General features: G+C 44.5%; 1 protein-coding gene across 5 annotated transcripts in view; it reads right to left on the bottom strand.

Annotated features, from left to right (window-relative positions):
* Nucleotides 1-10,557: 10,557 nt before the first annotated feature.
* Nucleotides 10,558-24,371, bottom strand: part of PDE9A (phosphodiesterase 9A) — a 52,809-nt gene continuing 38,995 nt past the window's right edge. For 4 of the 5 annotated variants that reach the window (XM_061453497.1, XM_061453501.1, XM_061453500.1 and 1 more), the window contains 8 exons: nt 19,206-19,310; nt 17,996-18,078; nt 16,958-17,114; nt 15,645-15,758; nt 14,868-14,972; nt 13,374-13,502; nt 13,091-13,186; nt 10,558-11,465 (listed from right to left, as the gene is read on the bottom strand). In XM_061453497.1, the coding sequence (XP_061309481.1) occupies nt 11,415-11,465; nt 13,091-13,186; nt 13,374-13,502; nt 14,868-14,972; nt 15,645-15,758; nt 16,958-17,114; nt 17,996-18,078; nt 19,206-19,310 (840 nt within the window). In that variant the 3' untranslated portion in view covers nt 10,558-11,414. The remainder of the gene's footprint in view (nt 11,466-13,090; nt 13,187-13,373; nt 13,503-14,867; nt 14,973-15,644; nt 15,759-16,957; nt 17,115-17,995; nt 18,079-19,205; nt 19,311-24,371) is intronic. The other variant, XM_061453498.1, reaches the window with a different exon arrangement.

A 24,371-nucleotide genomic window follows, 5' to 3' on the forward strand; every position in this document is an offset into this window, starting at 1 on the left:
CCACCTCTAAGCCATGGAGGACTTCTGCAGAAACAGATGCCGGAAAACCAGCCTGCTCTCAGGCTTTACTGGCAGTTCTGTGGTCCACCCAGTTCACAGCCCCCTGCAGTCTAGAGCTGCACACACACACACATACAGAGCTTACATGGGGCAGGCTCCCTGTCGGGGCAGAGCAAGCTCCTATCTGCCTGCAACATATGACGTAGACTCAGTCCAGTCTGCTCTGACTGAATGAGGTCCCTCAAACCAAAGGGAGTTCAGTCCCAAGGACCACTGACCCCTTCTTTATAGCCCTTGCAGGAGGAAAGTCAACTGCTTTTGGAAGAGACAGAGCTGCACCACCCCTGCAGTGGGGTTTGTGTGTGTGTAGTTTAATGAGCTCTTAGTCACCCAGGAGGTGGTACAGTCTGTAAGCGTGACCCTGCGATGACACAGTCTGTAAGCGTGACCCTGCGATGACATTCCTGCTCTGCTCCCCAGGCAGTGGTAGTCATTGACTTCCAGCTCGCATGTACTGGTTAGTCAAGTACACCCCCATTTACAGGAAAAGTCTTTCCTGGTGAGGGTAAAGACAGCCAGTGTTTTGCCCCTGTGTGCTTTGCTTTGTCCCTGTGAGTTTAATGGGCTCCCTGCACTTAGCTGTGCTGAGCACAGTGTTCCCAACTCAGCTCATCGATTTACTATAAAATTATGTAATTCAGGAAGAAAGCATATCTAAATTATCCTGATTTAAAATAAACAGATAAGCTGAAAATGGAAGAGTAACGCAAGGCCAAACAAGAGCTAGGAGAGGAAGGGGAAGTCTTTCTGGATCTGAGCTTTCAGCCAAGCTCCTCTGAGAAGCAAATAATCACCTCTGTACAGAGTTATCTAGCAGGATATATTCTATCAATATTCTATTCTAACTATATCCTGTCCAAGTATAAAGGAGGCTGCACCAGCCCCTGGGTGCACTGCCATGGATTGGAATGCTGCGATCAGCAAATCTGAACTACAGCAGAAGAAACATGCTGTAACCATCACTGCCACAAGCCAATCAAGAAACTTCAGCTGCAAAAAAAAGATGCAAATGAGCTTTCGTTGGCAACTTCATTTTGGAGAAATGTAATAGTGTTTTACTGATTGGGTTCTGCTTCCATATGACCTTTCCAGCTTCTCTCTGACATCTCTTGGTGACCAAATGTTCACACAGAGGTTAATGAGAAGGATCTACATGAGGAATGAAGGTGAGAGGAGGAGAATGCTTTCCTTCCAGAACATTCATCATTATCAGAGTGTTGCTGTCATCTGCTCACTCATCCTGGGGCATGTATTGCACCACTCTAATTCATTTATGTCCCATTTTGGATTATGTGGTCAACTCATTGAGGTAGAAACCATGCTTCTCTTAACATTTGCAGACTTCCCAGCAATTCAGTGCTACCATGGTGTGAAGTCTTCTTCCAGCACAAAGTAATATGTGCAATTAAAATTGAAAAGAAAATTAAGGACATTAACTTCTTCTAGGAAGGGGAGTGACGTGTTTCTATTTTATTCTTGCAGTTTTCTGTTTCCTTATGGTTGTCCCTGAATGAATTTTAAACTAAGAGGCTTCCAGTGTTAACTATTTTACGTACCCATGTGGATAACCACTGTAGAAACGCTCTTATTAGAGCTAGACCAAAGAAGCAGTTTAGATTTGACAAATACAGTCTAAGATTTGAGGTCAGGGTTGCAGATGAGCCAAACCCGTTTGGGATGTGATTTGCATCAGAGACCCTCACTAGGATCTGTGGTTACTGTAAAGTTGCCAACTGGTTAATCTCAGCTTGATCTAGAGGAGGAAAATGCTGCAAAAAATACATGGTAGCCTCAGTGCTGAGAGGGTAAGCATTGGCTCTATCTTTAATTGTTGTGGTTTTAGTGGCCATGCAGCTTGCTTGTCTTTCTGGCAGCTGTGCCTGTGGGACCACTCAGAGCTGGACCCTACGGGTGGCTGATGCACGTTACTTATGGAATCATGTTCCTAGCAGAGATGTTTAAAGTGATCAGGGGCTTTTACAGACATATGATAGCTACAGAAGTTGTTTATTGCCAGCATCATATAATCATTGAAAAGAGTGACTCTTATCCTCCCCAACATGCTAACTCCTTAAGGATCAGAAAATGTAACAATTTTGCATAGTTTTCTTCTCTGATCCTCCCTTGGCAGTTCTTTAACACAATGGTGGTGCAGTTGGGAGTGAGGACACTGATGTGGGTGTCATCCAAAGGATTTCAATGTGTTTTGCAAAAGGGTAACGAAACAGCCTGCTTGGTGCAGCATGCTGCCAAAGATGGAGAGTCCTTGCTAATGCTTAGTCCCCTTCACCTGTGAAAAGACAGACATCATCAATATTCTTCTAGGATATTTTGAAGAGTAAGTACTAGCATGAAAAGAAATGTCAGGCTCCTGTGTAGTTCCTTGTTATTATGCTGCTTTCATGTACATGAGGATACATTTAGATGGGCAAGAAAGGGGTTCTTGATGGAGTAGAGTAGATAATAATGTAATTCTGAAAAATATGAGAAACTGGAGAAGATAAAAGGTTTCAGATTTGGACAATGTGGGAAATAGATGGATCTGATGCAAGCTAATGAAGGGGGTATAATCATGTCTGATATAAACACCACAGCCATCACATAGCATAAACTAGTACACGTGTTAAGCCTGTGCACTGCCATTCTTGCATGCATGAATGCTTAACTGGAATTGTGTCTAGTGAGGCCTGGGGGTGCCAGGTTTGCTCTTCCTTTTGCTGTAGCTGCATCTCTGCTGCAGGGGCTAACTCTGCCCTGGCAGCTACCAGCTCCTCTGTGTGTCAATGTTGACAAAAAGGTCACAGCCATGCTGACATCCCCAGTGGTATCATGCCTTGGTCATTGCTATGTCTACCACCCTCAAGTGCCTACTGTGGTACTTCCTCCTTCTCTTCCTCCAGACAAGGAAGGAACAGGGAGCCCCACATCACAGTGCATCTGTGGTTATGCTGCCAGTCACCTGGTAGTAAAAATACAGCAAGAGTTGAGATGATAGTAGAGTAAGGGCAGCATGTGCCCATACCCAGGGCTAATCCAGGCACTTTCACCTGCTGTTGGTTATCTGGGTTGATTACAGAGAAGCTGATTTTCCCAGGCAGCTACTTGAAGGCACCCCCCCCCCCCAGCTGCAGGAAGACTGCAGTGTGTAAACAAACATTAAAAGGGTGAATTCTGCTAATTCTGCTATAAACTATGGTGGTGAAACCAACTTTTTACTGAGTCACAAAAACGGGGCTTAAAAAAGAAATTTACAAAAGATCAGGAAATCCCTATCTGGCAAACAGGCTTTGATTCTGATCCCACTGAATGGAGAGCAAATCCCCCATGCAACACAGAGCACAATTCACCTCTTTTTTCAAAGGATGCCCCAGGGGTTGTTATTCTCTTTTACAGTCTGCAAATACCATTCTTACTCTGCAAACTTTGAGTTCCTCTTGTAAGTCACGCCACTGAATCCCCCTCCCTGTGCAATGTGTCTTTTAAGATTATTATTGTCTCCCTAGTTAAATTTTAACAACTGACATGAGAAAGGACCTTTGTGCTAGAGATAAATTCAGAGGTGTTATAAGATTATTACATTGGAAATAATGGATTTAAATTCGTTAAGCATCCCGAGTTAGCCTGCATAGTTCAAATTTGAAAGAAAGACTGTACAGTACTAACTAGTACAGACTTTGAATATTAATCAGCTTGTAACCTTTTTGATTTAATTTTATGTATTTTCATGCAAAAGGTACATATTGAGCCCTGATTCTGTAAAACACCTAAATGAAGCTATATGAATGTCCATGCTTCAATGCGGTTCAAAACTGGGTGCCACTATCTGAGTGTTCACAATTTTCTCCTTAGCCAAAATAGTTAAATAAATTCAGAAATCATACAATCATAGAATAGTTAGGGTTGGAAAGGACCTTAAGATCATCTAGTTCCACCCCCCCTGCCATGGGCAGGGACACCTCACACTAAACCACGTCATCCAAGGCTTTGTCCAACCCGACCTGGAACACTGCCAGAGATGGAGCATTCACAACTTCCTTGGACAAACTGTTCCAGTGCCTCGCCACCCTCACAGTAAAGAACTTCTTCCTTATATCTAATCTAAACTTCTCCTGTTTAAGTTTGAACTCGTTGCCCCTTGTCCTATCACTACAGTCCCTAATGAAGAGTCCCTCCCCGGCATCCTTAAGGCTCCCTTCAGATTGAAAGGCTGCTATGAGGTCTCCACGCAGCCTTCTCTTCTCCAGGCTGAACAGCCCCAACTTTCTCAGCCTATCTTCATATGGGAGGTGCTCCAGTCCCCTGATCATCCTCATGGCCCTTCTCTGGACTTGCTCCAACAGTTCCATGTCCTTTTTATGTTGAGGACACCAGAACTGCACACAATACTCCAGGTGAGGTCCCACGAGAGCAGAGCAGAGGGGCAGGATCACCTCCTTCGGCCTGCTGGTCACATTCCTTTTGATGCAGCCCAGGATACAGTTGGCTTTCTGGGTTGCAAGCACACACTGAAGCCAGCTCATGTTCATTTTCTCATCGACCACCACCCCCAAGTCCTTCTCCACAGGGCTGCTCTGAATCTCTTCTCTGCCCAACCTGTACCTGTGCCTGGGATTGCCCTGACCCAGGTGTAGGACCTTGCACTTGGCATGGTTAAACTTCATGAGGTTGGCATCAGCCCACCTTTAGAGCGTGTCAAGGTCCCTCTGGATGGCATTCCTTCCCTCCAGCATATCAACCAAACCACACAGCTTGGTGTCATCGGCAAACTTGCTGAGGGAGCACTCAATCCCACTGTCCGTGTCACCGACAAGGATGTTCAACAAGAGTGGTCCCAACACTGATCCCTGAGGGACGCCACTCGTTACTGGTCTCCAGCCAGACACTGAGCCATTGACTGCAACTCTTTGCATGCGGCCATCCAGCCAGTTCCTTATCCACCAAGTGGTCCCATCATAGAAGGCCACCAAATTGGTCAGGCAGGATTTCCCCTTAGTGAAGCCATGCTGGCTGTCACCAAGCAACTTGTTGTTTTTCATGTGCCTTAGCATGCCTTCCAGGAGAATCTGCTCCAAGATTTTGCCCGGCACAGAGGTGAGACTGACTGGTCTGTAATTCCCCGGGTCATCCATTTTCCCCTTCTTGAAAATGGGGGTTATATTTCCCTTTTTCCAGTCGTCGGGAACTTCACCTGACTGCCATGATTTTTCAAATATGATGGACATTTGCCAGCTCCTTCAGGATCTGCAGATGGATTTCATCAGGTCCCATGAACTTGTGCATGTTCAGGTTAACAGGAATGCATTTTTGCTGATTTTAAATGTACTTGCCAGCAGATGACCTGTCATAGCCCAGTCTCATGAAGGTGCTTAGCACTGTACAGCGCTCAGGCAGCAGCTGGTGCTTTCTGCATGGGTGAAAATGGCAACATGAAGCACAGGTCAATGAATAAATCCCCATATGGAATGAATAAATGAAATAGCTGGTAGGGTAAAATGAACTACTATAAATAAAGGAGAGATTCTTTTACTTTTTATCACTGAAGTCCTACAAACCAGGATTTGTCTGGATGCAAGCTGTCTTCCAGGTGGAGAAGCAACTTGCTGCCATTCTCTGGCAAAGCATGGCCAGCTTCCACTAGCTCTGGATGATGCAGCCTGGCTCACCTTCCCTAAAATGAGTGGTGAGTCTTCTGCAAGAGAAGGAGCTGCGATGAGTGAGTGAAGCTGGAGACCTGCCCTTGGCAGTACACACAGTAGCCCGCATGACGAGGAAGATCAAAGTCTCGAGTGAGGGGAAAAAAATACAACATGCAAGAAATGGAATTGTTGTTTATGACACACACATCACCCCAGTGAACTTTCTGAAGTACTGGCTGGTTTACATTTATTATCCCATAACCTTTAGGAACTCATTTCTTCAGCTCTTCCCCAAGATAAGCAGCTATATCCCTGCAGCCAGACCCTGCTACCTAGCCCTGGAGGCACCGTGGAAGTCCAGATGCACTGAATGGCACTGGCAAGCAGTGCAGGGACAGCTGCCAATGGGGAAGGAGGCACCAGACTCCCGGTGTGAGCAAGCTTTGGGCACACCAGCACCTGCCCAAGCTCTTCCTTGATTTTCCTGTCAATTTTCTTGTTGTGTTTTATAGCCTGGAGCACATCCCATATGTCCTGAGCCCAGAACGCCATCAGTGGGCTTAGAGCAAGCTCTCTTTGCTTAGAATGACATAGAGCTGCTGCAAGTCCCTGTCACCTTGGAGCTTCCTTTAGGGCAGAGGATCTGTCAGCCGCAGTAACTGTGCTTCCACAAAGTTTGGAAAACAGAGATTTTTCCTCTGAGACATTATAGCAAATGTTGGCTGTGATGAGACCAATTTACACTTTCCAAACCTTCCTGGTTCTAAGTTTGTCTTGCAACAGAGCCAAAAGCCGTATTACAAAAATGTCTGCAGATAGCCATTGTGTGTATAAGCATGTGCCCGAGTACAACCTGTGTGTGTGAGAGTGAGAACTATTACTTATAACTAGCAAAGAGACAGATCTACTACAACATGGTCACCAAGAAAGAGATGGTTGACTTGCTGGGTACAGCTTCTTCATTTATGAAGATGTTTAGTGAGGGTTTTTTTTACAGAAATTTCTATGAAGTCATATTTTCTGAAGATGGTAACTGTTGGTTCTTGCAGTTAGGAGCATTTTACATCCAAATACCACAAGCTGCTTTACAGAGGTGGGTCTCTGTTTGAAAGAAGAAGGAAGTTCGGGCTTGGTAAGTGGCTCTAGAGGGTGTTTGAAGCCAGTGGCAGATGTACATTTGCTATTAAGACTTACTGGTTTCTTGTGCTATCATAGAACCCACACAGAGACCAGGACTCCAATGTGCCAGTTTTTCAGAGTACAAACTTTACCTCTGCCTAGTCACTCCCCTGGAGAGCTGAGAGAGAGATCACCTGCTGCACTGCCACAGTGCCTTGAAAAGCAGCAACTAGGCTGTCTTAAACACACTTCAGAAAGCCTTTCTTTCACTTTGCTGGCACTGAACAACCTTAATTGCTAGGGTGCTGCATGGTAGAGGGTTGTGCAAACCAGAAGGGTGGCTCAGGAGGGCAGGACCTCCCTGGTGTCTTCTGGACCACAGCCTGGAGCTGGGATGCACCTTATTCCAGAGCAACCTCTTGGAAAGTAATGTTTTTTTACACTGGGAGTCAGAGCAGCACCGGGTGGCCTGACATCAGTCTGTCCTTGCACATGTATCCTTTCTGCAGCCTGGGGCTTGAGTGCACCTTGTTGCTAACAGGCATGTTGCTGTGTTCTATACCCTGCCTGCCACAGGGAGATCAGGGAGATGATAGTGCAGGAAAGAGGTGAGATTTTGCATTCTCAGGGTCGGTGATTTGCCTCACTGTGTCTGCTCTCTCACTTTTGCAACAAAACAGAACAACATACGAGGAGGATGAAAGCAAGTGTGCATGCTTCTAATGCCACAAACCAGGCACAAGGGTAGGACTCATCTTCAGGTATTTCCAGAAAGGAGGGGCAGTTTGAAGTGAAAGCCCACTGTTTAAACAGGAAAATTAAATACTGCTTGACAGTGCTTCTCCTGGTGGACTCATACTCTGCACCAGCACTGTGCCTCACTCCCATATGGAACAGATGCTGTTGTTATTGCTGCTCAGAGGCAGCAGAGATTAACAATTTCCATGTACAGATACTTCTTTGGCATTACATAAGCTGTGTATTTAACACACAGTAAATTTTCATTGCAAATTGGCTGCTGTGGGGTATTCACATTTTAAAAAATCCGTTTCCTTCCCAAGGCACACGGTTATGCTATAGCCTCAGTTTGATCTGATTATGAAAACCATACTAAAAAATGAAGTGTGTACGGGGCTGTGGGAGCCATCATTTAAAACCAAAATACTAAGAAAAATCCCAGGGCTCATCGTTAGTTTTCCAAGTCAGATGGCATGGAATAGTTATAACCTATTTGCTAGTTATAACCTATATGCTCATCTTTGATCGCGAGCATAGGAGCAGCAATTTAAGGCTGGGGTTCATGTGGCGCTGTCATAAGGCTGAAAAGATGCATGCAATGGATCATAAAAAGTTCTTTTAAGCCACCTACCATGAGCTGAAACAACACTGAGGTATAATATTCATGCTTATTCATCAGATTAGGGAGAGAAAAGACTTCAGACGTCTGTCTGGCTGCCTCAAAAGACTTCATTTTCATGCTAAGTGTAGTTTCAAAATGTCACCCTGAAAATGTGTGACATTTTAATGGGCTGATTGCCAAGATTCTCAAATCCATTAATCTGCATGCAAATCACAGCATCAAATATAATGGAAAAAGTACAAGAAACTAGAATTATAAGAGAATGCCTTGCATTCCCCTTGGTTAAAAATATGTCTCTTACAAATCTAAAATTACAAAGTCAAATGAGATTAAAAAAATGCTGTGGTATTCCATTTATACTGATAGCTGGTTGTGATTGCGTGTGGTCTTTTTTAGAGCTGTCTGTGAAAATCAGCCTGGACATGGCCTGTTCTTTCAGTAAGCCGCTGTGTTACAGCGTCATGACTGTCACTAATACAGCCCTTAGGACAGGTTGCATTCCCTACTCCATGTTTCTGATGCAGTTCCAGTGAAGACAGTGGGATTTCACCAACATCTTCTGATCATCTCCCTCCAACAAACTGTTTTCAGCTTGTTCTTAAAAATGATGGAGCCAAAACAAGCACCAAGGGCCGCCAATTCTGAAACTTCCATGAACTTCAATTAGAGAAAGCCAAGGAGCCTGCAGTATTCAATCAGCTACTGCATGCCAGGGTCCATGACTAGGCTTGTGGGAGTTAAGCACATGCATAAATACTTGTTGGATTAGGGTTTATGGTTAGACAAAAATCCTACCAGCTGAAACAAAACTTCCTATCAGGATCTAACTCTTAAACAGTTATACTGGGAGGAGAGTGCAGTCGAGTTCCTACAGCAGGTTTTCCCATCTAGTGTAACTAACTAGCTCAATGCAGGACTTGGTATATCCTAAGCAATTGTTTCTAGCTCCTGCACGGCTCGTTTGCTCTGGGAGCTGATTTGTGATGGAAATTTGCTTGAATTAAGATGGTAAATTTGATTTACTTGTGAAAAAGAAGTGAAGAATTCCACAGCAGAGCAATCTGGGTCACAATGTACTTTGGATTATAAGACTTAGTACAGAAATAAGGCCCAAACCACATAATTAAGATCCAACTTTCAAGCATCAAAAGTTTGAGGTTAATCAAAACTAGGGCTTAGTTCATCCATTCATGAAGATGTCTGTGTAGCTTGGAGCTGACCCTGTACTTGGATCTTCCCATTTCCTTTGGAGTCCCCCTGGACTGTTCAAATCCAGAGATCAGACCCTTTTCTAGTTTGGAGCAGAAAGCCCAAAACCACACACACAAAGCTGTTTAAAGGACAGCAACCTAGGCAGAAAGAGGAAGCAGCAGAGAGAGCTGGCCATGAGCTAGTCCTGGGTCCCTAGAAGCGTGCAAGTAGAAATAGGGTACAGAGGTGGATGTTTCAAGGTACTACTGTTCTCCCTGAGAGACTGGAGAGTACTCAAAGTAGTACAGTTTTATGCACAAGAAAGAGACCAGACAATGGCACTGGAGGAGAAACAAGAGTTAAGCTCAGAATTAATTTGCAGAAACAACAGGAGAATAAATCTGAATTTCCAGAGCCAGGATGCTGAGTTTTTGTTCAGGGCTGAACTTTGTAGTAGATACACTGCAGAGAGGCTGACCTTCCCAAGGTGCTTCCTGGGTCATGGGAGGAAAGACTGGCCCCCACCCGTTCATCTCTTTTGAAGAACAAGGTAAGACCATGCATGCAGCTTTGGACTTTGCAAAGGCAAAGCACTAATGTCACCCTTATTGCTATCACACCTAGCAAAGTTGATGGGGCAGCCTCAAGAACTGAGCCAAGGAGGACAAGAGCAATTTGCATCATGCTTCCCTGGCTGCATGCCTATGGCTGCCAGTGGGGGGATGCCAGCAAATGTGTGTGAATCACTGGTCTCATCAGCCACACTGTGACAGGAACTGATATTCACTGCTGAAACCCCAAGGCAGGGTAACCTTTCCCCAGTGGGAAAAGCCAGGATCAGGTGAGCAGCATGGTGGGGGCTCTCCTCTTGTAGCCATGAGGAAGGGGGTTTTTTCTGGCCTCCCCTTTGGCAATTTGGTGGCTGTCTGCACAAGTGCAGCTCTGGGCAGAGCTTGCCTCCCCGGAGCCAGCGATGGCTCATTGATGACAAAGTAAGTCATCAATAGAAGTGTAGATCTCTTGGTGTTGCACTTATGATGCAAGGCTATCACAAGGGATGTTTCTAGAGATTTTCCTCCAAGGCTCACCTCTCCTTTACAGCCCCTTGTATTCATTATGAAAGCGTTTGTCTTTAGGAACAGATACAGTTTTCACCTGAGCACACTAAAAAGAAAACAAGCACAACAGCCATTTCTGTAGAAGAATATATTATTTAGCAGATCAGTTTAAAAGTAAAAAAAAAAAAAAAATCTGTACATCTTTGAAGGTTTTTCTTGTTGGTGCTTTTTGCATCCACAAGGATAAAAATTTGCTTGCACAGTGGTTTCAGCTTCGTACTCCCTTTGCTCATGCTGAAGGATCCCATGATGTCTAGTAGTACTAGGCCACAGAAAGAACCTGCAAACTCACTGAGGTTTCTTCTGACTTCTTCTAGTGTAGAAAAAAAATATGCATCCACTATGCTGGGCTTCTGAATGTACTGTGAACACTATAAAATTCAGAGAGTAATACAGAGAAATGTGTCATTAGGGCCTAATAGGCAAACAAAAATCTATGCCAGGACCCTTGTCAGAATATAAGCATCTGTTAAGCTATGCTGTAATTAGCATACTGCTGTACACATATATGTTGTATCTTGACTAAACCAACTATTTCGTTTGGTTTTGGGTGCCAGTGGGTTGTTTTCCAGAAAAGGCTCCTTAGCTAAACTGCTTTGTCTCTACACGCTGCAGGCAATGTGGTCACCAGAAAGGCAAATCTGCTGAAGATTTGAGCTGTGCTGAAACCCGTGCAATGTGTGCAGCAGAGGACATGCCGGAGCATGGGGAATCCTTGGTGCTGATGCTGGCAGTGCCAGTGTGAGCAGGCTGCAGGCTGTAGACAAGGCGCCCAGGCAGGCAGACAGGTCTGTGAGGCATCTGTGCCTGCCATCACTCTGTGTACATGGTCCCAGTTGGATTTTGATGTAGCCACCGTGTTTGGCAAACACAGCACTTCTCAAAACCAGAATAACCTCAGGGCTTGTGTCTTGTTCAGACTTTTTCATCTCACTTTTCAGTACTTCCAGTGGTCAAACTGTCACTTTTCTTTTTCTGCAACTGAAAGGAAGAGCAAAGGAGCATTAATACCCTGACTCACGCAGTGCTGCTTTGCACTGCTGCTGTCAGTCAAAAGCTCATCTCTTCACAAGGTATGTGCAACACTGCTTGGGAAATAATAGGCAGCATCTTGGTATATCACAGGCACCGTTTCATCTGAACTCCTCTGGATGTATGTTCTGAGTAAACAGAGCTCAGTCTTTCTCATCATCTGCCATGCAAGGCTCTTAGATTATTAACTAACTCTTCTTGCTTCAGGATATTTCTGAATTCAGGCAGCTCCTGTTTTTCTAAGACCCTTGTGCCAATGCACCATAATTAAAGCTCTGTCAGTTTGTATAGAATTTCTGTTTGACAGATTCTGTAAACCAGAAGGAAAATCTCAGCTCAACTTGAAACATGAGCAGGACTCAGGAAGTTTGGCAGTCATATTTGAGTTCTTCTTCCCTCCTTAGGGAAATGCTCCTCTCTAAACTACAGAATGCCTACAAGACTTTCTTATCCTGTATAACTTAGTGTCCTCAAAGTATGATCTCTTTGATTAATTTGTGCTGCTGAAGGGCTCTTTCTCCTAAGCACTTGGGAGGAGGTGGCAGCTACACCAAGGATGATCAAGTGAACAAATCTTCATTTCCCACGTATCAAACAATGTCAGCACAACTACTGTGCCAGGGCACTTCGCAATCTATTTTAATGACAGATAAATTTATATTTAATTAAATACAAATATTTAATGACTGATAGTATCCTGTCTACATGATCAGTTTTTTCATGTCAGAAAACATCTCTGCTGTGATGCCATTTGGGCAGGTTTTGTCGTCTGCCTCAGCGTGCAAGGGAGTTGGGCAGGCTCGGTGTCACAGGCTGCAGGATGCTGTGGGAGCCAGGCCAGCCTGCCAGCTGCTGCACTGTGGGCAGCTCCCAGGGCCTGGCTTTGGTGTCTGCCCTGCCAGGCTCCTGAGGCAATGCAGACATGGTCAGAGGCAGCAAACATGGTTAAGTATATATCCTACCTCCCCTGAGCATTAAATGTCAAAATGAGAGACACTGTAAATGGAGGCTGCCACTCAGCATGGGCCATAATATAGCTTTGTCGGTTGTGTGTTTAATCCTACTAGTTGCTGTGTATGAAAGAGTAATTCCTCATAAAATTTCAAGCACGTGAAGTGCTTCCACACATGAGTGGAAGTTTCTTCCTAGAAAACAAACTTATGGATTGGTGGTGTGGTGCCTTGAGCTGCCCAGCCCCAGCACATTTTGCAGCAATGTAGCCCAGGATAACTCCTTCCCAGGGGAAGGCAGCTCCCTGCAGGAAGAGGTGTTTGATAACGCGCTCTGCTCAGGCAGTAACTTCTGGGTTTTGGTCTGAGGCCCCTCTCTCGCGAGCAGCTCCCTTCCCGTGGCTGTACCTGTGTGGTGCCTGGTGGACTTGGCAAAGGCATGTTTGTGTGCACACTTGCTGCTTGTGGTACACACCCAGCCAGGAGTAACCATGGTGTTTCTCATGGTAATGAGATTATGCCATCAGTATTCCTAATGTTTCAGAATTAAGCTGCTACTAAATTATAATGTTTGACCTATTCAATCCTAATGTTTGCTTTATCAAAGAGATATTTAGAGCTTACCTCTTTCATAGCATCATCTATCTGTTTTAATTCCTCATAGTGGTCCCTCGATTCCCAAAGGGGCTGGAGCATTACCTCCTCCACTTCTGGGAATAGCTGGGTGAAAATAAGGAAAGAATATCAATATTTCATTTTGTATTTATTAACTTGTATGTGCTGGAAATGGGGTGAAAGGCAGGGTGTGAATTGTACATCCCCATTTCCCTGGCTAGCTAGACACCTGAAGCAACAAATGCTGATGCTCTGCATGCCCCGCTTCTGCTTCTGGCCTTGGGTGGCTTACCTTTGTTACTGTTTCAAACATGGGGATGAGAACAAACTTCAGAAAGCCAATCTGTGCTGTCGGCTTGGTCACTTTGTCACGGTCCATGAATGGTGCCACTGGAAGCCCCTCAGATTTTTCTCGATCACTCTGGAACAAATCCAGAGAGAACAAATATTAATCGTGGCTAGAAGCCTTTAAGGATAGTAATGTAACAAGCATTAGCTTGCTACTAGCTAAAGAGCAGCAGGCTTCAGATACAGGTCTCAGTGGTGTCTGAAGATAGCACAGAATAGAAATAGGTTTCCCTTGGGCCAATGCATCCTTCATTGTTTAGTGCAAGTTTCTGAATAGAGAACTCTGTTCAGTTCTGCACAGCACTGGCATGAAAACGTTGACCTCCAGGCTTCCAGGTCAACAAGGCCACTTGATTCCTTTTCCAAATCTATGAGATTTATGAAGTGAAATATTTCAGGGCACTCAGAAGGGTGGTAATGGCTCTTGCCACTCTGGAAGAGAAAGAATAGGTCTTTGATTTCCTCATCATTTTCCAGAGAGTGATTATTTTCAGGTATTCAATGAGAAATTACACCTTCTTTACTAATTATTAAAACTAGTTCTGGATACCCAGGTTGATGGAGGGCAGTTCAATTGACTGTAAAAAAGTTTACCAAGCTACATACTTGATCACAAAACTTACTGTGTCTATGTGTGTGGGTTCATGTGCAAGGAGGTCTTAGACAGTGTATGCAAAAAATACATCCCGTAGCAGATTTTCTCTCTCAATTACTCGGTCTTTCGGCACATAGTGTCTTTTCTGGATAGCCAAAATAGTAAGGTACATGGATACTGTAATTTTGAGTAAAAAGCTGGAAATGCAGTGGGCTAGAAGTGTTTCTGACACATCATCCAAGAGATCTTCTTGGCATGAACCCTATCCAAATATAGACAAAACAGAAAAGATAGCTCTGGCATCTCCTCCTTGGAGCACTGCAGCTATGTGTTGACTGAGATCCCACTGCTGCAGCATGTACATGCAGGGATAGCTGAGGGCTTCTGTTCCAGGGATCTTTTTTTAAGCAATCAGAAACTGTGTTCAGCTGGGAATCCAGTGAGCAGCAATGGTTTGTGGAGCTTAAAGTCTGACTTTGCAGACTGTGATGTTCACGTGCAGCAAAAAGTATCTAAACCAGTTCCTGTGTGATATTTGGTAATTTACTTGACAAGTTTCTCTTGCCATTGCTCTTGCCCTTTTGTCTCAATAATCATTTATATGTCAAGCAAACTTGCTTTACAGAGAATAAGCTTAAGTCTGCTAGCATTAGGATTTCTAGGTTGCTGCTGTATTTCATCTGCAAATTACATTCATTTGCTTTCTGAACAGCTTCTCTTGCTGACATCCTTCTCCAACTTTCTGCAAAAGTCTTCGCATCCTAGAACTAGACTGGTCTGTCAGAGATGGAGCACCTGTAGCTGAGGTGGAATTCAGGAAGAGCAGCCCTCCCTCCTTCTTACCTGCATAAAGTATTCCTCTAGTAGGCAATCTACCCAGGGCTCTGCTACTTCCATCGGGCGGACTTCATTGGAGATATCACAGCATTTTATCAGTACCATCTTCAGCTGAAAGAGGGTAATAATTTAATACTGCAGTCTTAATGCCAACCCTTTTTTTTCCCTACTCAGAGCCTTTCTCTTTATGAAGCACTGGGAGGCAATGTTTTCAAGCAGAAAGGACAGTTTTAGGATGAAATCAGAGGCCTTAAATGATCTGGATTCTTTTCCACTCTCTCAGTTACTCTGTAAATCACTTATCGCCTCTCTGCCTTGGTTTCCATGTCTGTGGCACCGCTATGTGTCACAGTGGGACATGTGCTTATCTGCTGTATGAAGAGATTCAGCCACAAATGATCATGAGGTTGTTCGTGGAGTACTCAGAGGTAGCTGGGGAAGACTCCCTGGACATCAAAGATGACTGGATTGGGAAGTAGGGGAGACTAGGGTTTGTACTCTTGTGGGTACTTTTTGCCCCACCATAATGGACAAGATGACTTTGTGACCTGACAGAGTAAATATAATTTTTTTCTGATGGGACTCCAGGATTTCTAAAGCTGGAATAACCTGCTTTATATAGTGCATTTTCAAACTGCAGTTCTTTTTGGTGGGGCAGAGAATGTAAGAAGGATTTATGTTTTTTAATAATGTATATTGAATCTTGGGTTTTAAACAAACAAATTTCAGTCTACAAGCTTTCACACTGTGCATAGAAAAATCATAATCCAGAAAACCTCTTACACAGGTCATGTGTTCTTCATTTGAGTAATCAAAATTTTCCATTTTTTCCTTGAAAGAGTCCAGTATTTCTGCATGTCTCGCCATGTCTGTAGCCAGGATTAATGTAATTATCCCCTAGCAAAGAAAACATGTTCACATATTAACTTGACATTCTTTACAAAGTCTGCTATTACAGAGCAAAGTAGAGTCTTTCTTACACACAAAAAGCCTCAGATGCAGTACACAGTTAATACCTAAAGGGGAAATTTCTGACCTGAAACTGCCAAGCAAATTGGGAGAGGGTTATAAAGAGTTCATGGTATATGAAGATACTGGTTGGATTGGCCTGGAGGATTTGTGTGATATTCCAGAGACATTGAGGGTTTTCTTTTCTGATTGACTAATTGTGGAAAAACGAACTGTACAACAAGATGTTCTGCTTGCCAAGATCCACTACTGGCTCCTTGGAAAGCACTACAGATTTTGCTGCTGACTCTTAAGGGCCCTAGGAAGAGACAAAGATCAGCAGACATAGGTGTCCTCTGTGCTCATCTTCCTTGGATTAGGAGTTTTGAAATACCCAGATGCAGACAATGTGTTAGGAGCTTGGTATCCTCCTGCTAGGTTGAGTTTGTGATGGGTAAACATGATCAATTTAAAGTTAAAGGTTTCCATACAGATCTGTCCATTTTGGGCTCACGCCTGCTTCCTGTACACTGGCAGAATCAGTAACTCCAACCAGACAGGTATCTGAACCCTTACAATGGTCTGCTTTTTTATTTGGTGTGTAACGAAAAGCACAAATGCTTTTTCATTTGTGTGAAAACTAAGCCTGAATTTTGGCCCTTACAGCTCTAATGGGAATTGTAGCATTGTTCACTCTCTGTTCACTCTCTCAGAGATAACTGCGATGACTCCCAGTCCACCAGAGCCTCTTCCAACAGTACAAGTGCTCTACTGTTGTAAAACTTTTCTCAGTTTGAAGTCTCTTTTAATATTAATACAATGTTCTCTTAAAGCATAAACTTCTGCCATGAGAACTTAATCCTTTCCCAGTCAGACCTAATTGGCTCCTTCAATAATATAAATGTCTATCCCCCAAATGTCATAGGCTTTAATAGTCAGGATGTACTCATTATTTCTCAGCAAGACATTCCGGGGAGTGCTGCTGTGGAAATTTTCCAAGAATCCCTCTTGAATCCTTACAGTGTGAGGGGCTTTTTCAGTCCTACCCTCTAGGGAGAATGAGTCACTTGCATTCTACAACAGGGAAGTCTGTGAGTGCTTTTGTCTTCAGGAACAGTTTGTATGACAGAGGGGAACAGCATTCATACCTGTCTTATCTGTTTGAATTGGTCCTGGTTAACGTTGGAGAAAATGTTGTATTCTGGCTGGGAAATGATCTGGAAAGCCACAGCACAGTGGTGGTTCTCCAGTGGGGAGATGTCATTGTAGCGTACCGCAAGCTCAGTTCGTGCGTTTATCTGATAGCTGATGAGAAGAGAAACAATGAGAACTCCTGCAGATGCACACCAGCTGCTCTAAACCATGCTGCTTACTTTTATTTACATTCTTTTCAATACTTATTCAATTAGATGCAGTTTGCTTTTTGATTGTTAATACCAAATCAGATGTTTTGAGAAGATAGATTTTATTTTAATATCATCTCAGGCACTATTCCCCTGTAGAAGTTGGTTTTGGTTTGGTTTGGGTTTTTTTAGACTTTTTATTTTTTTTTTTTTTTTTATTTTACCATGTGTCTGTATCTTAAAATGACATAAGACAAAGAAAGAAAGAACTGTCTGGGGTTCATTCAACCCCCCACTAATATTAACAGAGAGATTCTTACTGATCCCAGTCAGAATTGGGTTCTGCCCTTATTTAACGAATGGCTACAAATAAATTAGATTCTCTTTTGTTCACACACACATACATGCACACAAAAGTGCCCATGGGTCAACAATTATCATTTCATCACATGATAATAAATAGAATAACATGCACTTCATTATTTATAATTATGAAATACTGTGGAAGTTAAATCATGGTTTGCATTTTCATGTAATTATTCCATTTCAGTCAATAGAGCTATAATAAGTTACTCCTTCTCTCTCATCATACAACATTTTACCTTATTTTCTCAGCAGTGAGGGAAAGTGTTGGAATAGAAACATGGAAAAGCATTTTCCTTACAGAGCCAAGGACAATTGGCAGCCCCAACCCAGACCTGAGTTTTGTGTGTGAAGCTCTGCCTTGGATTTTGTGGGCTTTGGGGAAGGTCACTGCCAGCTCAAGCCATGAGAAGGAGAACTTGATCTACCAAAACTGCAGCTGATATTACCTTCCCAATGAATTTTAAGGGACAGACTTACGTATTGTTGTAGCCTGGATGGTCCAGGTCATGGCACACTGCTGCAGTCATGAGAATCAAGATGTCAATTTGGGAAAATTTCTCCTATAAAATACAGAACATACAGTAGTATTATGCTTTCTACTTCCCCTATCCCCATAAATGAATATAAGTGAAAAACCTGCCCACATTTACTTTACAGAGAAATGAAAATCTGAGCAAAATGAAGTGTTTTTCCACAGATCAATTTGCTTCAGTCAAGAAAGAATTCTGCCTTCCCTTCCAGTAAAAATGACTCAGATTTGCCTTTGTTGCACTAAATAACAGCAGCTCAGAGGAGGCAATTTGCTTGAAACTTGTTATTACTGCAGGGATCATATAAAAGCACTGAAATATTAGTATAGTCTCTTACAAGTCATGAGAGCATCCTGATTAGCTAGGGGAGGGCTGGAAGATAGCTAGTTGGCATTCCGTTCTGCGTTAACTAAAGTTATAAAAAGAGTGAGAAAAATTAAGTGTTGCATTCCCAGTTTCCGAATAGGGCAAACTTCCATTAAAGAAAGTTTTTCTTCACACTCCTACTAGCAAGAAAATACTTATGCCAGTAACTGAGACGTTTAACTATGGAGAAGACAGGGTTTTTTTACTGAACAAAATCTGGCTTGTACAGAAACAAAATGAATATATAGACATGAGTTATTCAGCCAATGAAAATAAATTATGCCTGTAGTTTTGAGCAATGTACAGGTTGAATGAGAATCTTGCATACTGTACATGCAAGGCATTATTTGAAGTAGCTCACCCAGGTGCAAGCACACATTGGGGAAAACCTCTTCTGGGAATATGATGATGAAGACCATATCCCCAGACCATAATTCATCAGGCTTTAGGATCTGATTCATTGACGTTTCATGCTATCAGAGTGTCAGAAGTGCTTCAGTGTACAGATTTGGGATAGCCAGGAGGTGAAGGTAGCATCCCAGCAGCCTCAGAAAACAGTACAGGTGCTTGAGGTCTGGGATGGGATGGCTGAGTGGGCAGACAGAGGTGGAAATGAAACACTTCCTCCTTGCCCCAGCGTCTAACCAGTGCAGCTATTGCAAAGTTCACCACTCAGTAGCAAGCTGGTGGCCTATTTTGCAATAAAAATGGCACAGGTGTCATAGCGTTGAGTGGATGAACACGTGCCCCATGACAGAAATGGGGTGATACTATTGAGGTGGAGGGCATACCTGGAGGCTGCAGAGTGAGATCATGCTGTACATCATCTGGGTCACACAGAAGCAGTGCCGGAAATTATGGAAGGGGTTGTTTCTGTAATTGTCATGAATACACAGCTGCAGAGAGAGGGAATGAAACAGTCAGAGAGAGAAGAGCTCTTTCTTTATAAGCATATGATTATAGATGCTTCCCAACCTCCCTGGAAGCACTTTATATCCCTATAGGTGTCCTATGGAGCCCAGTATTATTTTCTGCTAGGACAGACTGACAGCACAAAGGCCTTCTGACACTTTCTGCCTTTCAAGAATTTGTCAGCAGGTAAAGCTCATAGCAGCTTCTCTCATACCAGCTAGCAATGGGTAAACATCCCAGCACAGTCAAGTGAGACAGTCCTATCAGTGTTGAGACAGGACTCTGTGCTCTTCCTGAATTTGTATTTCAAACTGTGCAGTGGTTAAATGTTGTCTTTGGGTGTGTAAAGAGCTCAAAGTATATCCCTGTTCCCCTCTCTTGCTGAATGCAAATTGTAGCTTTGAAATCTTCCAGGCTGAAATGTAGTTGTTATTTCATTTGCAAATGCTCAGAGGTAGTACTTTGGGATGTGTTGCTTGGCAAAGCGAAGTTATGAATGCACATTCTCTGGCTTACCTGTGTGGATTTCCTACGCTAAAGCAGCATGGGAGAGATTAAGCCATATAGGCACATGGGACGGATTTTAACTTTCTACAGATCCTGGCTACATGCCGTTATTAAAATGCAAGCTCAAGCTTGTCTTCCCATGTGTCCTCACTACTGTCAACTGGGCTATCTGAGTGAAGCTGGCACAGCTGGGTTGCCACATGCCACAGTCATTCTTGCAATGTAATGGAGAGCCTTTGGTGTCCTGTCCTGCACTGCACAAAACACCCAAGCATCAGCAGCACTGCTGGACCCCTTCTGCTGAATCATCCATAGCCTGGATCCTTATGCACATGCCAGAGCCCTTGGAGAGCCCTTATGCACACGCTTCAATTACTGAGCCTGAACTAATGATGTGGGCGGAATTTGTGTCCCCTTCTCCAGCTGAATAGTGAATTTACTTTAAAGAGTCTTCAAGCCCCATCAGGATCAAACCCTTCAACCCAGGACCTGACTTCTAGGAAGCCCTAAAGTTGGGATCAAGTCAAGAGAACTGTGGGTTTTCAATACTTATTCAGTATCTGGGGGCTTCATTTCAAAGCTGTTCAGATTATTCTGCAGCAAGGACTTTAGGAATACATTATATTATTTTAAAATAAAAACTAATGGCACAGTATGGTTGACAGCCAGGCTCACGGGTGGTGGTCAGTATGTCACAGCCTCTGCGTAGAGACCGTAGTTATGGCCAGGCACTGTACAACACTGCATGGATGTAATGGACACAACTAGCAGTGGAGCCCAGAGCATCCCAGGGGACTCCTGACTCAGAGCACTGAAGGACTGGAGTGACTGTGTTGTATTAGTCATCTGTCCCTCTCCTTTCTGGAAGATTTCTGTAGCCAGTGGATGTGGGAGCAAGAAAGCAAGCATATGCATGAGGTGGCTTTTTCTCGCTCGCTTAAGTTCAAACTGGTGGCCATACTGTGCCTGGGGAAGTATCATAGTTTGAAGTAGAGTCCTTGAGGCTTTTTTTAATCACCTTTTTTTCTTTTCCTGTGAAGTCAGCATTTAAGAAAAGAAATCTCACCCTGTCTTACCTTCATAGAAAATACATAATAAAGCCCCCTTGTTCAGAACAAGGCTGTCTTAAATGTTAGTAGTAACCAATTACTTGGAGATGCAAGCTAACAGGAAGCTGCCTGCAGCAGTGCATGTAGGTGGCATGTTGATGTGTGTTGACATATCACCTTGTTCCTCATGTTTTCAGGCTGTGAAACAGGAGGAGGAAATTTTCTGTTTAATCTACTCTGTGCTAGCCTTGTTTGCATTGGGTTTCATCCCACCCCTTCTGTTCAGCTGCTTTCTAAGGTCAACAATACTGATCTTTTCATAGAATCATAGAATCATAGAATCATAGAATAGTTAGGGTTGGAAAGGACCTTTAGATCATTTAGTTCCAACCCCCTTGCCATGGGCAGGGACACCTTACGCTAAATCATATCACCAAAGGCCTCGTCCAACCTGGCCTTGAACACTGCCAGGGATGGAGCATTCACAACCTCCCTGGGCAACCTATTCCAGTGCCTCACCACCATAACAGGAAAGAATTTCTTCCTTATATCTAAACTTCCCCTGTTTAAGTTTTAACCCATTACCCCTTGTCCTATCACTACAGTCCCTAATGAAGAGTCCCTCCCCAGCATCCCTATAGGCCCCCTTCAGATACTGGAAGGCTGCTAGGAGGTCTCCATGCAGCCTTCTCTCCTCCAGGCTGAACAGCTCCAACTTCCTCAGCCTGTCTTCATACAGGAGGTGCTCCAGTCCCTTTGATCATCCTCGTGGCCCTTCTCTGGACTTGTTCCAACAGTTCCATGTCCTTTTTATGTTGAGGACACCAGAACTGCACACAATACTCCAGGTGAGGTCTCACAAGAGCAGAGTAGAGGGGCAGGATCACCTTCTTCGACCTGCTGGTCATGCTCCTTTTGATGCAGCCCAGGATACAGTTGGCTTTCTGGGCTGCGAGTGCACACTGAAGCCGGCTCATGTTCATTTTCTCATTGACCAACACCCCCAAGTCCTTCTCCACAGAGCTGCTCTGAATCTCTTCTCTGCCCAACCTGTAGCTGTGCCTGGGATTGCTCCGACCCAGGTGTAGGACCTTGCACTTGGCATGGTTAAACTTCATGAGGTTGGCATCAGCCCACCTCACAAGCGTGTCAAGGTCCCTCTGGATGGCATTCCATCCCTCCAGGGTATCAACCAAACCACACAGCTTGGTGTCATCGGCAAACTTGCTGAGGGCACACTCAATCCCACTGTCTATGTCAGCGACGAAGATGTTCAACAAGACCGGTCCCAACACCGATCCCTGAGGGATGCCACTCGTTACTGGTCTCCAGCCAGACATTGAGCCATTGACCACAACTCTTTGTGTGCGGCCATCCAGCCAGTTCTTTATCCACTAAGTGGTCCATCCATCAAATTGATGTCTCTCCAATTTAGAGACAAGGATGTAGTGCGGGACAGTGTCGAATGCTTTGCACAAGTCCAGATAGATGACATCAACTGCTCTACCCCTGTCCATCAGTTCTGTAGCCCCATCATAGAAGGCCACCAGATTGGTCAGGCAGGATTTCCCCTTAGTGAAGCCATGCTGGCTGTCACCAAGCAACTTGTTGTTTTTCATGTGCCTTAGCATGCCTTCCAGGAGAATCTGCTCCAAGATTTTGCCAGGCACAGAGGTGAGACTGACTGGGCTGTAATTCCCCGGGTCATCCATTTTCCCCTTCTTGAGGGAAGGGTTATATTTCCCTTTTTCCAGTTGTTGGGAACTTCACCTGACTGCCATGATTTCTCAAATATGATGGCCAGCGGCTTCAGAACTCCATTTGCCAGCTCCTTCAGGACCCGCGGATGGATCTCATCAGCACCCATGGACTTGTGCACATTCAGATTTTTAAGATGGTCTCGAAACAGATCCTCTCCTACAGTGGTCCAAGGTCTTCATTCTCACAGTCCCTGCATCTGCCTTCCAAGACTTGGGTGATTTGGTCAGAGCCTTTGTCAGTGAAGACTGAGGCAAAGAAGTCATTCAGAACCTCAGCCTTCTCCAAATCCTGTGTAGCCAGTTCTCCTGAGAGCTTCCTGAGGGGGCCTACGTTGTCCCTGGTCTGTTTTTTATTTGCTATGTACCTGTAGAATCCCTTCCTGTTATCCTTAACATCCCTAGCTAAGTTTAATTCTAACTGAGCCTTAGCTTTCCCAACCTGATCCCTTGCTTCCCAGACAACTTCCCTGTACTCTTCCCAGGCCGCCTGTCCTTGCTTCCACTTATTATAAACCTCTTTTTTCATTTGAATTTTCCTCAGGAGCTCCTTATCCATCCAAGGAGTTCTCCTGGCCCTCCTGCTGCACTTCCTTCGGGTTGGGATGCAACACTCCTGAGCTTGCAGCAGGTGATCCTTGAATATCAACCAGCAGTCTTGGGCCCCTCTGCCCTCCAGGGCTATATCCTATGGAACCTTCCGAAGCAGGTTCCTGAAGAGGCCAAAGTCTGCTCTTTTGAAGTCCAGGGCAGTGAGCTTGCTGCACGCTCTTCTCACTGTCCTGAGGATCTCAAATTCGAGCTTCTCGTGATCGCTGCACCCAAGGCCTCCCTAGAACATCACACTTCCAACAAGCCCTTCCCTGCTGGTGGGCACGAGGTCAAGCATGGCACCTCTCCTTGTCGGCTCCTCTATTACTTGCAGAAGGAAGTTGTCTTCCACACAACCGAGGAACCTCCTGGATTGCTTGTGCCGGGCCGTACCGTCCTTCCAACAGATGTCAGGGTGGTTGAAGTCACCCATGAGAACAAGGACCTGTGAGTGTGAGGCTTTTCCTATCTGTCTATGGAGTGCTTCATCCGCAGGCTCTCCTTGATCAGCCGGTCTGTAACAGATTCCCACAGTAATGTCTCCCATAGCTATATTCCCTTTAACCCTGACCCACAAACTCTCTGTGGACTGCTCACCTGTCCCCAGGCAGAGTTCCATGCTCTCCAGCCTATCCCTAACATAATGGGCAACTCCCCCTCCCCGCCTGCCAGGCCTGTCTTTTCTAAAGAGCCTGTAACCTTCCATTCCAACACTCCAGTCATAGGAGCCATCCCACCATGTGTCTGTGATACCTATTATATCATACCCCTCTAGATGTGCACATATCTCTAATTCCTCTTGTTTGTTCCCCATGCTACGGGCATTTGTATAGAGGCATCTGAGCTGAGCTCCAACTGAAGCCGGTTCATTGGCTGGAGCGGCTGGAATATCTCTACATTGCTCTAGGCATTTATTATAGGTTCTGGCAACTGACTGGGTGTGTTGGGATGGAATGATGCCCCCCTTCCCCAGCACATCTAGTTTAAAGCCTCCTTGACCAGCCTGGCAAGCCTCCTAACAAAACTGCTCGACCAGCTCCCCCAGCCTCCAGTAGACCTGGCCTACAAGCTTGGGTCCCGTGTTCAAGACACCGAAACCCCTGACTATGACACCACCCTTTTAACCAGTTATTAACCTGGC

This window comes from Pezoporus flaviventris, unplaced genomic scaffold (genome assembly GCF_033815535.1).
Source record: "Pezoporus flaviventris isolate CSIRO_AGI_PZ_B2104156 unplaced genomic scaffold, CSIRO_AGI_Pfla_v1 ptg000015l, whole genome shotgun sequence".
In the NCBI taxonomy this organism is placed as follows: Eukaryota; Metazoa; Chordata; class Aves; order Psittaciformes; family Psittacidae; genus Pezoporus; species Pezoporus flaviventris.